At 32.2% G+C, this 15332-nt stretch overlaps 1 protein-coding gene across 1 annotated transcript in view; it reads left to right on the forward strand.

Moving 5' to 3' along the window:
• Positions 1-12800, forward strand: part of HECTD2 (HECT domain containing E3 ubiquitin protein ligase 2) — an 82134-nt gene extending 69334 nt beyond the window's left edge. The window contains exons 14-21 of the mRNA XM_008574238.1: positions 855-943; positions 4660-4818; positions 5928-6002; positions 6684-6771; positions 6858-6964; positions 8074-8189; positions 8780-8923; positions 10453-12800. Coding sequence (XP_008572460.1) covers positions 855-943; positions 4660-4818; positions 5928-6002; positions 6684-6771; positions 6858-6964; positions 8074-8189; positions 8780-8923; positions 10453-10573 — 899 coding nt within the window. The 3' untranslated portion in view covers positions 10574-12800. The remainder of the gene's footprint in view (positions 1-854; positions 944-4659; positions 4819-5927; positions 6003-6683; positions 6772-6857; positions 6965-8073; positions 8190-8779; positions 8924-10452) is intronic.
• The last annotated feature ends 2532 nt before the right edge of the window (positions 12801-15332 follow it).

Genomic DNA, 15332 nt, shown 5'->3' on the forward strand with positions numbered 1-15332 from the left:
TTGAATAATTGTTTAAGAACTATTATTTACATTTTAAAAATTGACCAAATTGATGATTGAAATGTTAATTATCTTACTGAGAATCCTACACAAAAAAATATCAAGACTGAAAGTATGCATTTGTGAGGAAGCATTCATGTCTTTCCTGAATAAGACAAATGCATGAAAAATTAATTTGATATTGAAATAAAAAATATTTGAAATTAAAAACAACTATAATTTGCTCTACACTAGTATTTGAAGACTTTTATTAAGTAATGAGTCATTTTCATAGATAAAAATTTATGAATTAATTTTTAAAGAAAGAATAAACCTTTGAAATTTTTATTTTATATAGAGAAACTACCTATATAATCCTTAGTAACTGTTAAATGTTTTTTCCAAAGGAGAGTTTTTAGTGTTTTTCTTTAGTTTTTTTACATATACGTATGTGTATTATCTTTCTGATAGTGGGAAGTAGGGATGATATAGATAAATTGAAATCTCTAGATAATTCTCAAAATTAATTTTGATCATAACTTATAAACTATAAAACTATAGTTTTTATAAAGTTATCTGATTAATTTCTATTCTATCTTTTTACCCCATTCCTACTCTTGGTTCGGGATGTCAATGAACAATAAAATGCCATCTCTTTATACTTAATTATATGTATATATTTATATTTGCTTAGATTTGCAAATATATGGTCCCTTAAATAAAGAATCTGTGGAATTTTTGGCATGAAAGTTTGTTTGTAACAGAACTATTGCTGAAATAATTTGCTTCTAATAGATGAGATGTCATGTACATTTTTACCATTCTGATTTTTTTAATAAATCATGTCAATAATAAAATTATATGGTTTTTTTCAGGCATGTTTACATATCACAAGGATTCACACTGCCATTGGTTTAGCAGCTTTAAATGTGATAACTATTCTGAATTCCGATTGGTTGGAATTGTATCCTTTAAACTTTCCACTAGGAGGTGCTAATAGACTAGAGATTTTAAAATATTTTATCTGTATTTTAGAAAACTGTTCTCTTTATCCATTTTATTTGAATTAAACATTCTTGTCTGATTTACTAATAGATTTCAGTAATCTTTATTATGTGTAATATCACAGCTGTATAATGTCAGCATATTTAATTAATTAAAGGAATGACTATTTTGGGATTTTTTCTGAAAACCTTATCATAAAAATATTTCCTAATTTACATGTGATCTAAATTATCTTAAATTTAAGACTTCTTTTAAATCAAAGTTTTTTCCACTTACAATGAAGTGTTTTTCTGTTTTTTCACATTGTGCTTATTCCACTCAGTTTACTAAACTGAAGTTGTGGAGTTAAATCTATCTCTTTAATATGCCTCCACATCCTGAGACATGAACAAGGCATCCATAAAAATTGAGAACTGAATGGAATGGGGGATATTTAAAACGTATAGCATTAAAGTGTTTTTATGAATCCATATTCCATCCTCTGATTCCTATCAGGTGTATTGTGGAGGGCATTGGGTGGGAGATTGGACAAGTTACTTTCTACATTAGCTTTTTAAATTTTTAAGAAATATAATTTCTGGGCCGGCCCGTGGCTCACTCGGGAGAGTGTGGTGTTGATAACACCAAGGCCCCGGGTTCGGATCCAATATAGGGATGGCCGGTTCGCTCACTGGCTGAGCGTGGTGCTGACAGCACCAAGTCAAGGGTTAAGATCCCCTTACCGGTCATCTTTAAAAAAAAAAAGAAATATAATTTCTGTGGAAGAAAGGAGGGCAGAGTAAATAAGTGAACAAGCATTGGAGATACGTACTTTTAACAAAAGGGAAAAAATCCTACCTTTAAGAACCTTACTAGCTAAATTGACAGATGTCCACCAATTCAGAGTCGTCAGTTCTCAGAGTCAAATGACCATATGGCATTGAGTACTAATGAATTCTGAGAAGAAAAAAATACAGTATATTCCTCCCAGAGAAGGTAGAGATTTAAAAATGGAGAAAGAGTAGGACATTATAGGCTGAGAGAATAGCAAGTAAAAAGGCTGAATTGTGCTGGGCTTGTTACAGTGAGCACAGTGGGAGTTATGGAAGATACCACCAGAAAAAGAATTAAGAGCTATCTTATGGAGGGCTTTGGATGTCTGTCTTTGTTGCATTTGTTGGAATAAATCCTGAGGAAAGTGTATGGAAATTGAAAGATCTGTGAAAGAAAAGGTAGTACGCACAAAACTACACATTGAGATAGTAAACTTAATTTGAAATTTTGTATATACAGTCATGTGGCACATAAAGATGTTTTGGTTAACAACTGACTGCTTTTACAACAGTGGTGTAGTATAGGAACAATAGGCTATATCATACAGTCTAGGTGTGTAGTAGGCTGTACCATCTAGGTTTGCATAAGTGCACTCTACGATGTTTGCACAATGACGAAGTCACCTAACAACACATTTCTCAGGCGGTATGCCTGTCTTTAAGTGACACATGAGTGAATATATTACATCTGAAGATCCAGAGTGCCAAATTCTACAATATAGAATTTAATATAGAAGAATCCTTAACAGTTCCTATACTTCTGTTTTTATTCTGTCTGCAGTAATTATTTGTTGAATGTTTCAACTTCATTGAAGGCTCTAGTCATTGATGGTTCTCACTACACTATGACTTATTTAACCTTTCTGATATATATGTTAGTCCTGCTTTACACTCTTATGTCACAGTTGATTTGGGTGATATTTGGACTTTCTGATATTTTTAATAAAGTATTATGTCTTAGCTATCTCATTTTTAAAGTGGTATATACAAAAAAATCATGAATTTGCCAATTTTTTTCTTTTGCAATAGACATTAGTTTCTATCCAGTCATTACCCAAAAAAGCATATTAAGCATGTTTACATGTTGTATATTTCATATTAAACAATTAAATCTAAAAGTAAATTACTGTAATTGCTACTGTTTCATTATTCTGTGTATTTATCACACACAGAGAAGAAAACCTATAGAAAGCAAGATTGATGCCATAAGAAATGTGATAGTATATAGGAAAAACATGAGATGATAGTAGATTGTGGTTATGTAACTGGTTGGGTATCTATCGAAGATGAAGAGAATTGAAAATTGAGAAGTAACAGGCATGGCCATTGAGAAAATATATTTTGTTCCATAAATATCAGCAGTTTTAAAATTTCAGGACCAAAGATTTGTTGTTCTAGTAGTTCTGATGGTATTGTGTTTCTAATACAATTTTAAAATATGATAAAGCCTTTGAGTTTATAAGAAATGTTATAGTAAGCCCTATAATAGTAATTGTAAAATGTTACGAAGATTACATGGAGAGAGATAATATAACAACATGTTAAAAGTAGGATTGCCTATACCAAAGGCGCATTGGGATTAAGAAGGGCAGTGTAGTACATAGTGCAGGGTTTTTGAACTCTACTGTTTGCCCCACATGGCACCTCCGTGGCTCCAGCAGAAGAAATGCCTGATCCCTAGCCCTGTTTCAGTCAGAGCAGGTTGATTAGTGTGAAAAGAAATGTTATGCTTCTGCATGTGAGAGTGCCCTGTAACAAATCCTGTGAGCCCACTTCATCTGTGAAAAACCTGCCTTCAAGATTATAAAATTTTAAAATTTTTGAATGAAAAATGCTTAGTACTCATTACCATAGTAGATGATCATAAATGTTAACTACAGTCATTATTGTGGTTATGATTGTTACTGCTTTTATCATAATTACGTAAGTATATTAGAACATGTTTTCAGTATCTGTCCCCTCGAACATACTGCTCAGTCTCTGTTTACATGGTTACCTATAAAATGGCATATCTATTCCTTAAGTTATTATCAGCCTTCATTCTGCCTTAGCAAATTGAAATATTGGCAGTCTTCCAATTTTAAAAATTGTTTTTGCTAATTTATCCAGCCCATAAGTTTAGATTTCTTTTTGAACCCATAAAATTACTTCCTTAATAACATTATATAATAATTGACAGCTGAAATATTTTGCAATTTGATCTAAAACCCCGCTTTAAGCAAATGGATGTTACATTCTACCATATAACTAATAATAAAATACAAGTGGGCAGTTTATAAATACAACATCTGTAACTTTTTAACTTAGACACATTAAGTAAATTTCAAGTAACATAAGCCTTTCAAGTTTTATTGTAGATTACTTACCCTATTAGCTTATTAGTAGTGTGTGTATGCCTATATGTTATTCAGCTTAGCTCTTCACACAGTCTGTATTTAACTTTAAAATAGCTAAAATGGCTATCTTCAGTAGTGTGTTCTGCAGTAAGTTCTATTGAATAAAATGTTGCTGCTTATAAAATCACCATCTTTGTTTAAATTTAGAAAACATTTTCTTATATGTTAAATAATTTACAGAAATGTCTGAAGTCGCTGTCTATTGTGATCTTAGATAAACTTTTTAAGGTAAATCATTAAATACTATCAACTGAACCCTTCCTTTTTACATGATTTTGGTAATCAAGGAATTATGCTGTGTAAAATAAAGGGAAAATAAATGAAAGAGGGGAAAGGAAGTATGTGGTACTAATTAGAAGGTTGGTGTTAAATCTGAAAGAAGTATGCAAGAAATAGACTGATGCATAATTCAAAACTCATTTGTTGTCATGGATTTTATGTTAATGCTTAACATTTAGTATGCATAGCTTATGGGACTAGCTGTTTATAACAGCATCACCTTGGATATTCGTTTCCCTCCCTGCTGTTACAAGAAATTGTTGAGTCCTCCCATTATTCCTAGTGATCAGAATATACCAGTAGGCATCTGCAGTGTTACCATTGATGACTTATGTCAAATTATGCCTGTAAGTATAAAGTTACTAACATCTTGTTCCTTAAACGCTTTATCATAGCCTGCATAGTCTCTGTCCTCCTAATGCTATTATTTTAAAATATGGTTTCCCTCTACCTTAGTAGCTCATCTGCTTTCTTCATCTACCTTTCCCCTTCCTTACAGAGACACGTAACCCATTTTGCAGTACTCCTAAGTTCTTACAGCATAGTAGAACAGAATTTGAAGGCAGAAAGGCAGTAACTTGAATCCAGGCTCTGCCACTTATTAGCTCAATGAACTTGGATAAGTTATTTAACCTTCTGAGCTCTAGTTGCCTTATGTGAACAATGACATAGTTTTTATTAACAGGTAAATGATGACAGTCATCAAATGTATGCCAGCCTAGATTTGTATGAAAATTTCTGGTTATAATGGAGTGGAAAATGTATTATGTAAAGTACATAAGATTATTCTAACTATGCTGTTACTTATCTTTTTATCTAATAATTTTTTATAAATTAAAACTTTTTTATAAAACAAAAAATTTTTGGAAATATTTGGTCAGTTTTTCGATTTTTAAATTCTGACCATGGATAACTCGAGTTATAATATGATGTAAGAAAACATTTCTTCCAGTGTTCTCAGCTTTTTCTTTGTATGGGAAGGCACTGTAACTGTAATGTAGAAACTATTTAACATGTTTGAACTGTGTGTTTTATATTTTAAAAATGAATCCTAAAACATTAGCAGATTTTTGTAAGAATATAAATTGAAAGTGATAAATAGTAGAAATTCATAAATAATAATGTAGCAGATAGCAGAGAATTATGATGGGAAACTATGTTAGAGATATGCTTGGCTTGCTGCTTAAGAATAGACCCCAGAGTTATGCCTCTGTGGTTTGAACTGAAGTTTCGTCTTATATGACCTGTAGTGACTTTTTCCCAAGCTTTTGGATGGTAGGAATCATTAAAAAGCATTTTGTGCCCTGAAAACTACATCTCAAGTATTTATTTCAAAATCTGAAAGAGTTTATCTACTCTTTACCTCATATGTAAGTGAACTGTAGTACATCCGCTTAGCCTTCTTAGGTAATGCTATTTGATTTAAAAAGACAGATAACATATTTCTTTTTTACAGGAGTTGGCCCATGGATTAAGTGAACTTTTATCATACGAAGGCAATGTTGAAGAAGATTTCTATTCAACATTCCAGGTAATATTAAGGGCAAATAGCTGTTAACCTATTTCTTATATGTTAACATATTTCTTATATGAAAAATGCCATTTGTTATTAAACATCCACTGTTAGAAAAGATGAACAAGGATAAGTCAACACATAAAATCCCCTGTCTTAAAGACGGTGAATCAGGCGCAAGTAGATGAGCAGTCAATGAAAGTGCTTAAAGAAATTTACCATGGGTAAGGCTACTCTGCTAGGCAGTCACATATTCCCTTGACTCACTTACTTTCTCAGACCTTTCAGCTTCCAAAAATAAGTTTCTCCTGTAGCTTCATCACAAGAAGTTAGGATTGGAACCTAATGGGTCAGATCAAAACTCTCTCGTTTCAGTACCCCTTACAGTAATTGGGAGATGGAAATTACAGTGATCCACATAGCTCCAAAGATCTGAATACTATCTAGATGGCTACACAAATTTTGTGGACATCATTAAAGTATTTAACAGATAGTGTTATGTTAGAGCCCTACGTTTTTAAAACTTTACTGCTTTCATGACACTTCATTCTTAATACAAATATCACAAGAGCTTAGCCTTTCTGTAGTTTGTATGTTTAGAAGTGGGGGTTGGGGGGAACCTGTTCTTTTACAATTTTGCAAACCTGTTCATTGATATCAACCATGCCAATAAATATGTGTGATGACATCTCCCATCAGGTTTTTCAAGAAGAATTTGGAATAATTAAGTCCTATAATTTAAAGCCAGGTGGTGATAAAATTCCAGTTACCAATCAAAATAGGAAAGGTACGTTGGACACCATTTTTTAATTAAAATGAATTAGTGTTTATCATTTACTTTTACTGTTTAACAGATATGAAATTGCTTTCCAGAATATGTACAGCTTTATACTGACTTCCTTCTCAACAAATCCATCTACAAGCAGTTTGCTGCATTTTATTATGGATTTCATAGTGTGTGTGCTTCAAATGCCCTAATGGTGAGTTTAAAACTTTAAATTAAGCTTTCAGTTAACTTTTGTGATACAATCATATTGGCAAGTAATTCTTTAAATATTTTAGTAGATACGTTTTTAAAATAGAGAATGTTTTATACTTTTTAAAAATTAAGCTAGAAATAAAAATAATTTTCCCATTTTAGCTTATATTCTTTAGAGGTGAAAAACAAAAACCTCGGTCAATTCATTTTTTTCTCTTCTTCTGCTATGTCTTACACTGTGTCTTTTAGGACTTTAAAAACTTTCCCCAAGTAGAGTGGATGAAGAAACCCATGGACTCTCAGGGTCTTAATACTGAGGTACAAGGCACAGAAAACAGTTAACATGTGCTCCAGGGCACAATCCATTATGCCAAGTGTGTCTCCCGCAATTTTATTATGAGAGATTGGAGTAAGGTCTTTCATTTGAATTATTTTTCATAGGAGAAAGAAATTAACTATGGAGGTTACTTTGGGGCAGGAAAAGGTAGTTTACATTCTTTCCAGCTTATTTTAGAGTAAGCTTTGTTACATGTTTGTTGTTGAAATTATCTTTGAAGAAGAAGCATCTTACTGAGCTCTAATTAAGTTTTGTCTGTGATGCACTGGTGGTTGTGAGGGTAGAGGAAGGGAAAATAAGAATTAAATGGCATAGCATGGTCTCTGTTTTTAAGAGCTTTAATCTCTTTAAGTGGAAGACTAGCCACCTAAAAGGTGAAAAAACAAGTGAGTGACACAAGACAGATTGTAACCAAGTACCCAAACTCTACACTGCCCATAGGACGTGTTATTGGAAGGAGGAGGCAGGCAGATCAAATGCTGGAGCTTCATGCTGGGTTTTAGGGAAGAATAATTTGCATTCATTTTCAGTCATTTGCTTGTTTTTCTGACAGACTGCTAATTACAATTGTATAAGATTTGTATACCTTCAGGTGCAAAAATATCTTGCCTCAGTAGGAAAAATATAAATGAAGAAGATTTTTTTCAACAAAAATGGTTTGATTTACTATAAAAGAAGGCATGATTTTTATGATTTGATTCAGTGAAAATAGTTCCAATTGCATTTAAAGCCATCATTTTTATTTATTATTTTTGTTAAATAATTATCGGCAGCTGCTTCGTCCAGAAGAGGTTGAAATTCTGGTCTGTGGAAGTCCTGAACTGGATATGCATGCTCTGCAGAGAAGTACTCAGTATGATGGCTATGCAAAAACGGACTTAACTATACGGTGAGCTCTTTATACTTTCTGGTAGTAGGGTTGTGGAAGAGGGAATAAAAGAGAAGGCAGTTTATTTTTGTAACTTACCATCTTTGAATCAACTGAGCTGAAACATTGTAGAGTCCAACACTGTCCTATTTTATCTCTAGAAAGTAATATGAGAACATTAAATATGAAATCACTTAGTAATCCCTTTGTGAGAAAATTAGATAAATAAGTTTCTACAAAAGTATAGAGATTTTACTTTTTTAAAAAATGACTTTGGAACTAGAATTTCAGGGATGCTGTACTTATAAATAACATTTTAACAGCACTGTGTTAAAAACTAAGACTTGTAAATTATATGATAGGAGAAAAATGGCTTCTGTACTATCTATCCAATGTTGAACTACTTATATAATGTTCTAAAAAATGTTATTTTATAATAGTGTTAGTCAAAATTCTAATTCATATATAGAAGCTCATCATTCTTTAATTTTACAATAGGCCTATTTTGTATGTTTAAGTTTTTTCCTTCCAGCTAACTCTATATTACTTTATTATGATCTGAAGGATGTTTGTCAAGACATTTTATATAAATTTCCTTTGGTATTCTTTAGATACTTTTGGGATGTTGTGCTTGGATTTCCTCTTGATCTTCAAAAGAAGTTGCTACATTTTACTACAGGAAGTGACAGGGTACCTGTAGGAGGGATGGCTGATTTGAACTTTAAAATCTCAAAGAATGAAACTTCTACTAACTGGTAAATTTTCAGATTATAATTTTAGTTTTAGTCTGTAGCTTATTGCTTATTATAATAATACTTTGGAATCAGGGATTCATTCAATCTGAAGTCATTTTCATAGAAAAATCTTTGGAGTAAATATGGCCTTGAAATGAGCCTTTGGCTGAAAGTTCTCTAGTTTTTGAGACATTAACTGATAAGTAGTTTCCATCAACTGTTTAGTGTGCTAGGTCAAACTGCCTTGTAGTCTCTTTTAGAACCTAGCCCACTTTGTAGTAGTATGTTGTCTAACCTTCCTTTTTATTTAAATGTGTATTTCCTTTTTAGGAAAAGTACTGAGTTAGGGTTTCTTTCTTTCTTTGCGGGGCTTTTTTTTATGGCTACTGTAATTAGAACCCAAGTACCTCTACTACTAGTCCTTTTTTTAATCTCGTGCTCTTCATGTATAAAATGATGGTAAAGATGGCTTTAAATTATTTTCTAGTAGTGTTAATGCTGATCTACTTACACCTTTTCCCAAACACCTTGCAATTTCTAAAGTTAATTTGAGTAGACGGAACTTTGATTGTAATCATTTTTTCTCCCACCCTATACATTGAACATTTCCTGAGTCCTTTCAGTTCTTCCTTTCGTTTTAGAGCTAGAATCTCTTCTTTGCTTTCCCTGCCACTACCCTGGTATATTTATTTTTCACCTCATTTCTAGCTTATTTAAATAGCCTCCTTCCTGGTGTGCCTGTTCAGGTTCTTTCCTTTCTAATTAGCTTATCTTATTAAATTCATTTTTCTTAACTCTGCTTTGATCATGGCATTTCCCTAGGCAAAAATACAAGGGGTCTTCAAAGAGTTCGTGGAAAGAGTCATAATATCTTTTAATTCCATTTTTCCACAAACTTTTTAAAGTATCCCCTCATAGCTTTATTGCTCCCCACCAGTATAAGTTCTAGAATCCAGAGCTTATCAAATAAATCTCTATAGTCTTTCCCCACATGCTGCCTATCAATTTACATTTCTTCCATCTTTAAACAGGCTGTTTGCTAATTTCTTAAATACATTTTGTGCCTTACTTCTGCAATACTTTTAAGTTGTTCCCCTTATATGTGACATGTGCTTGCTACCTCTCTTATAGACCCAGTTTAATGTCAACTTCCCATGTAAAGCCAAAGTCATAATTTCTTCAGTGAGTTCCTCACATATCTTATAGAAGTGATATTAAGCAGTTCCAACAAGGTCACACAGCTAGTAAGTGGGGGAAGCAGTACTCAAATTCAGATCCGACACCCCCCCAAAAAATGTTTCTTGAATAAAATTTGCATGAGAGCAAGGACATTGATTGTCCTGTCTGTAAACATAGTCCTAGTGTCTATAATGGTGCCTGATACATAGTCCGGTACTCAGTAAACGTTTAAGTAAAGAAATGGATGAGTCATCTCCTAGCATTGTAAAATAGGTTTGAATGTATGTGTCCTAGTATTTTTAAAAGTTGCTTAGCAGTCATTCTGCGTGCCTTGTAAGACTTATTATCTTTGAAAAAAAACATTTCCCTAGGTTGCCTGTGGCCCATACCTGCTTCAATCAACTTTGCCTTCCCCCCTACAAGAGCAAAAAAGACCTGAAACAGAAATTGATTATTGGAATTTCAAATTCAGAAGGTTTTGGACTCGAGTAACCTAGAAGACTTGAAATATATTTTATATGTAGCATTCACTTCCCTCTTATTGTGCCTTTAACCTGTTCATGTTTCTGTCTCAAAACACTTTCATAAAGCTCACCAATTTTAAAACAGTTTTTTTAAAAAAAAAAATCAAATATGAAGTATGTTCAACAAAGGCATGATTTTCTATAAACACGGACATTGCTTGAGTGAGGAAAGCACTACATGGCAGAGACAAGTGTGGGTCCAGTCCCTCTTTTTTATAGCACTTTATCATTCTCCATCAGTAGTTTGTCACAGGTGTTCCACTGGGAAAGTAAAGTGCAGTGAAGAATGCATTTATGACATAGTTGAAACCCAGTGGCAGACAGTGTGCTACTAGCACACAGTAGCAAAGCAAATAGATACATTATCTTTCACATAAGGCATGTAGCCATATTTTCATATAGATGTAAACAACAGTATAATTGCAAATGCAGTTTACAGGGTTTTTTGATATACTGGCTTTGGTCCTATAAGATTCTTTTCAACTGTTGCTGAAAAGCATGTAAATAACTACATAATAGCCTGAGAATAATGGAATTTTGATAGTGCCATTTATTGCTAAAGATTTATTTTTACAAAGTAAATTCAGGGTTTTAGATGTGTATACAGCTTTTACAAATCAACAAAGATGATTGTACAAGAGTATTTTCAGACTAATTGGATTCAAGGTTATATTCTTTTAAGTATTATTGTTAGTCTGCATGTACATTGACAGTAAACTTGAGTACTCTGTATTTGTATAATGATCATTTCTTCTTAAGGGTAAAGATATTAGAAAAGAAATCAGATCTTACTAATCCTTAAATTAAGTCAGTTACAAGCACAAAAGAAAAGAACTACTTTTATATATATTTTGATTGATGAACAAGACATATCTACATTTTTTGATCACCAGTTGTACTGAAACACTAATTTTTGGAAAAGGTAGGATAAAAGTATTTGACAAAAGTGAGTACGATAATAACATTTGTGTCAAAATGATGTAGCTTGGTGTAAAAATAAAGTTCAACATTTTGGCCAAAATGTTTGTTTTTCACTGGATTCCGAATATTGTAAATTCAAAAGTACCCTTTTTTTGAGTTTCTAATACCGTAGCATGTAAAAAGAAATTGCATTTTAAGTCAGACAGTAAATGGAATTTTTTCTTATTACATCAAACAAAGCAGTTTTATTAGCATGTTACAAATATTTCCCAATCAAGACTTCTCTGTTATACTTTGACAGCTTTCCTTCAGAAAACTCTGAAGTTATATTTGCAATAATAATGAAACCAGCATTTAGTACCAGCATATGGTTCATATGCAAATAATACTATCCCAAAATTCTTTCTGAGTTACGCTATTTTCTTGTTGCTGTGCTTCCTACACCCAACCAGCAGAACTCTTCAAGGGTGGAGGAACTAATCAGCTTGTTCTCTTTACAGTTCTGAAGCCAACCTATAAATCTTTGAGGAAAAGGTGTTATTTCATTTATTGTTCCCTTTTAGATGGAAGTGACTCTGCTTTTCCATTTGGGTGTATTATTTCAAAAGTATTTCTTCTTAAAAATCTTGGAAAGCCTAAGAGAGTTAAAGGCATATTGGTTTGGTTTGGTTTCGCTCTGTTTTAAATCCATATGCAAATAAAACTGCTTTTCTCTCAGACTGCTTGAACTTAGAAAGTAAGATGTTTAATGTAGGTTACTACTAACTAATAAGCACGAAAGAATCATGTATAAGAGACCAGATTTAAGTGTTTTAATTAAAATGTAAACAAAATTTTTATTTAGTAGAGATGACTCATGGAAAAATTGTGTTGGCTTGGTCTGCATGTTTAATGATATACTTATATATTGATAGCTATGTCACTTTTAAATAAAAAGTACACAAGCAAGCCAAATTTTTAAATGACAAATTCCATAAATAACTGGAGGTTTTTTGTTGTCTGTTGTTATTAAGTTGAAATTTATAACCATTTATCACTAAGTTGCACATTGCCTTTATTTATTTATGCTCTGTTTTTGGTTTACAGTGTAATACCTCATTTTTAAAAAAAAAACTACTGTTATGTTTTGTTAATTTAAACAGCTGGAAATTCATGTACATTTTTTATATATGATCTGTTAATAAATTCTTGATTTTTGTATCTACCACAGTAAATTAAAGCATTGCACAGTATTTATCAGATTTACAAAATGCTCTGTGCTTTTTAAATCTTTATTTAGTCACATTTTTGTCTGTATGATTAGAAGTTTTCAATAGCCTCTCTCTTTTGTACAAACCTGATGAAATTTTTCAAATATTAAAATTATATAGTCAGTCAGGTTTCAATTTATTTTTTGAAGACTAGGCAATTAATTAAAAACGATAGGTTTAAAATATCTTAAAATGCAAGCTTTTCTTTACACTACTTTGTCTCTTAAACTAGCTAACACAGCTTCAAAAGATGTATGTTGTTGACACTAAGTATAACCAACTTCTTTAGCATATTTTCAGTAGGAAACAATGTATATTCAGTATTTGGGTGATCACACAGGTATTCCACCAAATGAATGTATAATGCCAATAGAGTACACCAGAAGTGCACTAAGTATGACATTTTATTGCCCATAGATAGGCAACTTCAGATCTTAAGTATTCCTCCCCAAAAACATTCGTTTGGCCTTTCTTTCCCTTGTCCACATTTTATATGCTTAAGGAAAGGAGAGAGGAGATTATCCAAATGTCGGAGAGAAATGTTATGGAAAAAGAGGTCACTGAATGGAAGAAAGCCCAGGGTGGGTTTTTTAATTATTTATTTATTTATTTATTTTTCTACCTGTAATTGGCTGAAAGTCGGGTTTTCACAGGATAGGACACAAGATCAATTCACCAAGCTTGCCATGCATCCTTTAATTCAGTGCCTGAACTTTGGAGCCATACTGCCTAGGTTTACCTTTTATTAACTGTTTTTCCTTGGGCAAGTTAACTTCCCCATTCCTCAGTAGTAAAGTGGAAATAATTCGTAAAATGGAAATAATAAACCTACCTACCTACCTTGTCAGGTTGCAGAGAGGAGTGAATGAATTAATGTGTAAAGCACTTACACAGTGCCTGGCATGTAGTAAGCAATATCAAGTGATGCGGGACGAACCGTGGTACTAATATGATAACATCTTACAACCATTGCTTCTGAAGCCTTCTGGGGGTTGTTGACTCCCGGACACTGGGTTCAACCACAGATTAAAGAACACAAAGTGCCTTTGAGGCATTAAAATTGTGTTAGGAGAATCTTTCTTATTCTAGAAACTACTTTAGGATTTATCCTTATAGATGTCTCACTAGTTAAGAGTTTTAAATACTATTTTATAGATGTGTAAGGAGATATGATTTTAAAATTCAAAAATAAATGAGCAATTTCTTTTTAATAAAATATTTTAAATATAGAGAAAAATTTCAGAGATTAACATAATGAAGCACCGTGTTTCCATACTCAAATCTAACAAATGTTAACATTTTGCCAGATTTTTTAAATTAAAATTACAAAATTACAAAAAATTAAAAACTGAAGCCTCTTTTTGTGCCTTTCTCCTAATATACTCTCTCTCGGTTCCCCATTAATGTATAGTTTGTGTGAATCTTTCTGACACTCTTCACATTTGTATTATACATGAATCTATCTGTAAACACTATTAGTATGCTTATAGTTACATACTTATCATATTCTACATAGCTTTCCACAACTTTTTATTCAATATTGTCTTTTTATATTTATCCCTAATGATACATTTAGATATAATTCATCCATTTTAACTGCAGAATAGATTCATATTAAATGAACGTACCACTGTTTGTTGATGTATCCTCTTACACACTAATGTTTAGGTATTTTCCAGTGTTAACCAGGCTCTGAGGAGCACTGTGCCTCTTTGAGCATGAGTGCCCAAGTCTCTAGATTATAGTCCAGAGGTAGAATTGCTGAATCACAGGGTACACATCTTCACCTTTACCAGATATTGTCTATTTGCTCTCCAGAGTGGTGATTCCAGCATTAATTTCCATCAGCATTATAAAAGAGTTGTCATTTCTCCATATTCTCCCCAACATTTGGGTTTTTTTGCTTGTCTGACCAATGTGTTTTAATTTACATTTCCATAATGGTTAATGACACTGAGCACCTTCTTGTAGTTTACAGGCCATTCAGATTTCTTTTGTGGATGACCAGTTCAATAATCTTCACCTAATTTTTTCTGTTTTTTTCCTCATTGGCTTTTAGGAGTTATTTCTTTATTCTGGATATTGATCCCTTGTTAACATTTAGAAACTACGTTTCTTCGGTTTGAATCGCAGATCTGCCAATGACTAAGTGACTTTGGACAAATTATTTAACATCTTTTTGCCTCTGTTTACCCATCCATAAAATAAAATAATAATACTTAGCTCATAGGGTTGCTAAATAAGTTTATATATATATAAATATCTATGTGGGTGTGTTTATGTGTACATATATATTTTATTCTATATTCTATATGTATATATAATACAAGGGTACTTCAAAAAATTCATGGAAAAATAGAATTAAAAGGTAATATATCTTCTCATGAACTTTTTGAAGTACCCTTATGTATAATAAATATGCAGTATAAGTTCAATAGGTTTAAGTGTATATATGTATTAAATGTATACATATATACTTGTACATAAAATATATACTTACACATAAACTTATTCAACATATGTATTATATGAACAGATATATATTTATGCCTGACC

This window comes from Galeopterus variegatus, unplaced genomic scaffold (assembly GCF_000696425.1).
Source record: "Galeopterus variegatus unplaced genomic scaffold, G_variegatus-3.0.2 Scaffold1017, whole genome shotgun sequence".
Classification (NCBI taxonomy): domain Eukaryota; kingdom Metazoa; phylum Chordata; class Mammalia; order Dermoptera; family Cynocephalidae; genus Galeopterus; species Galeopterus variegatus.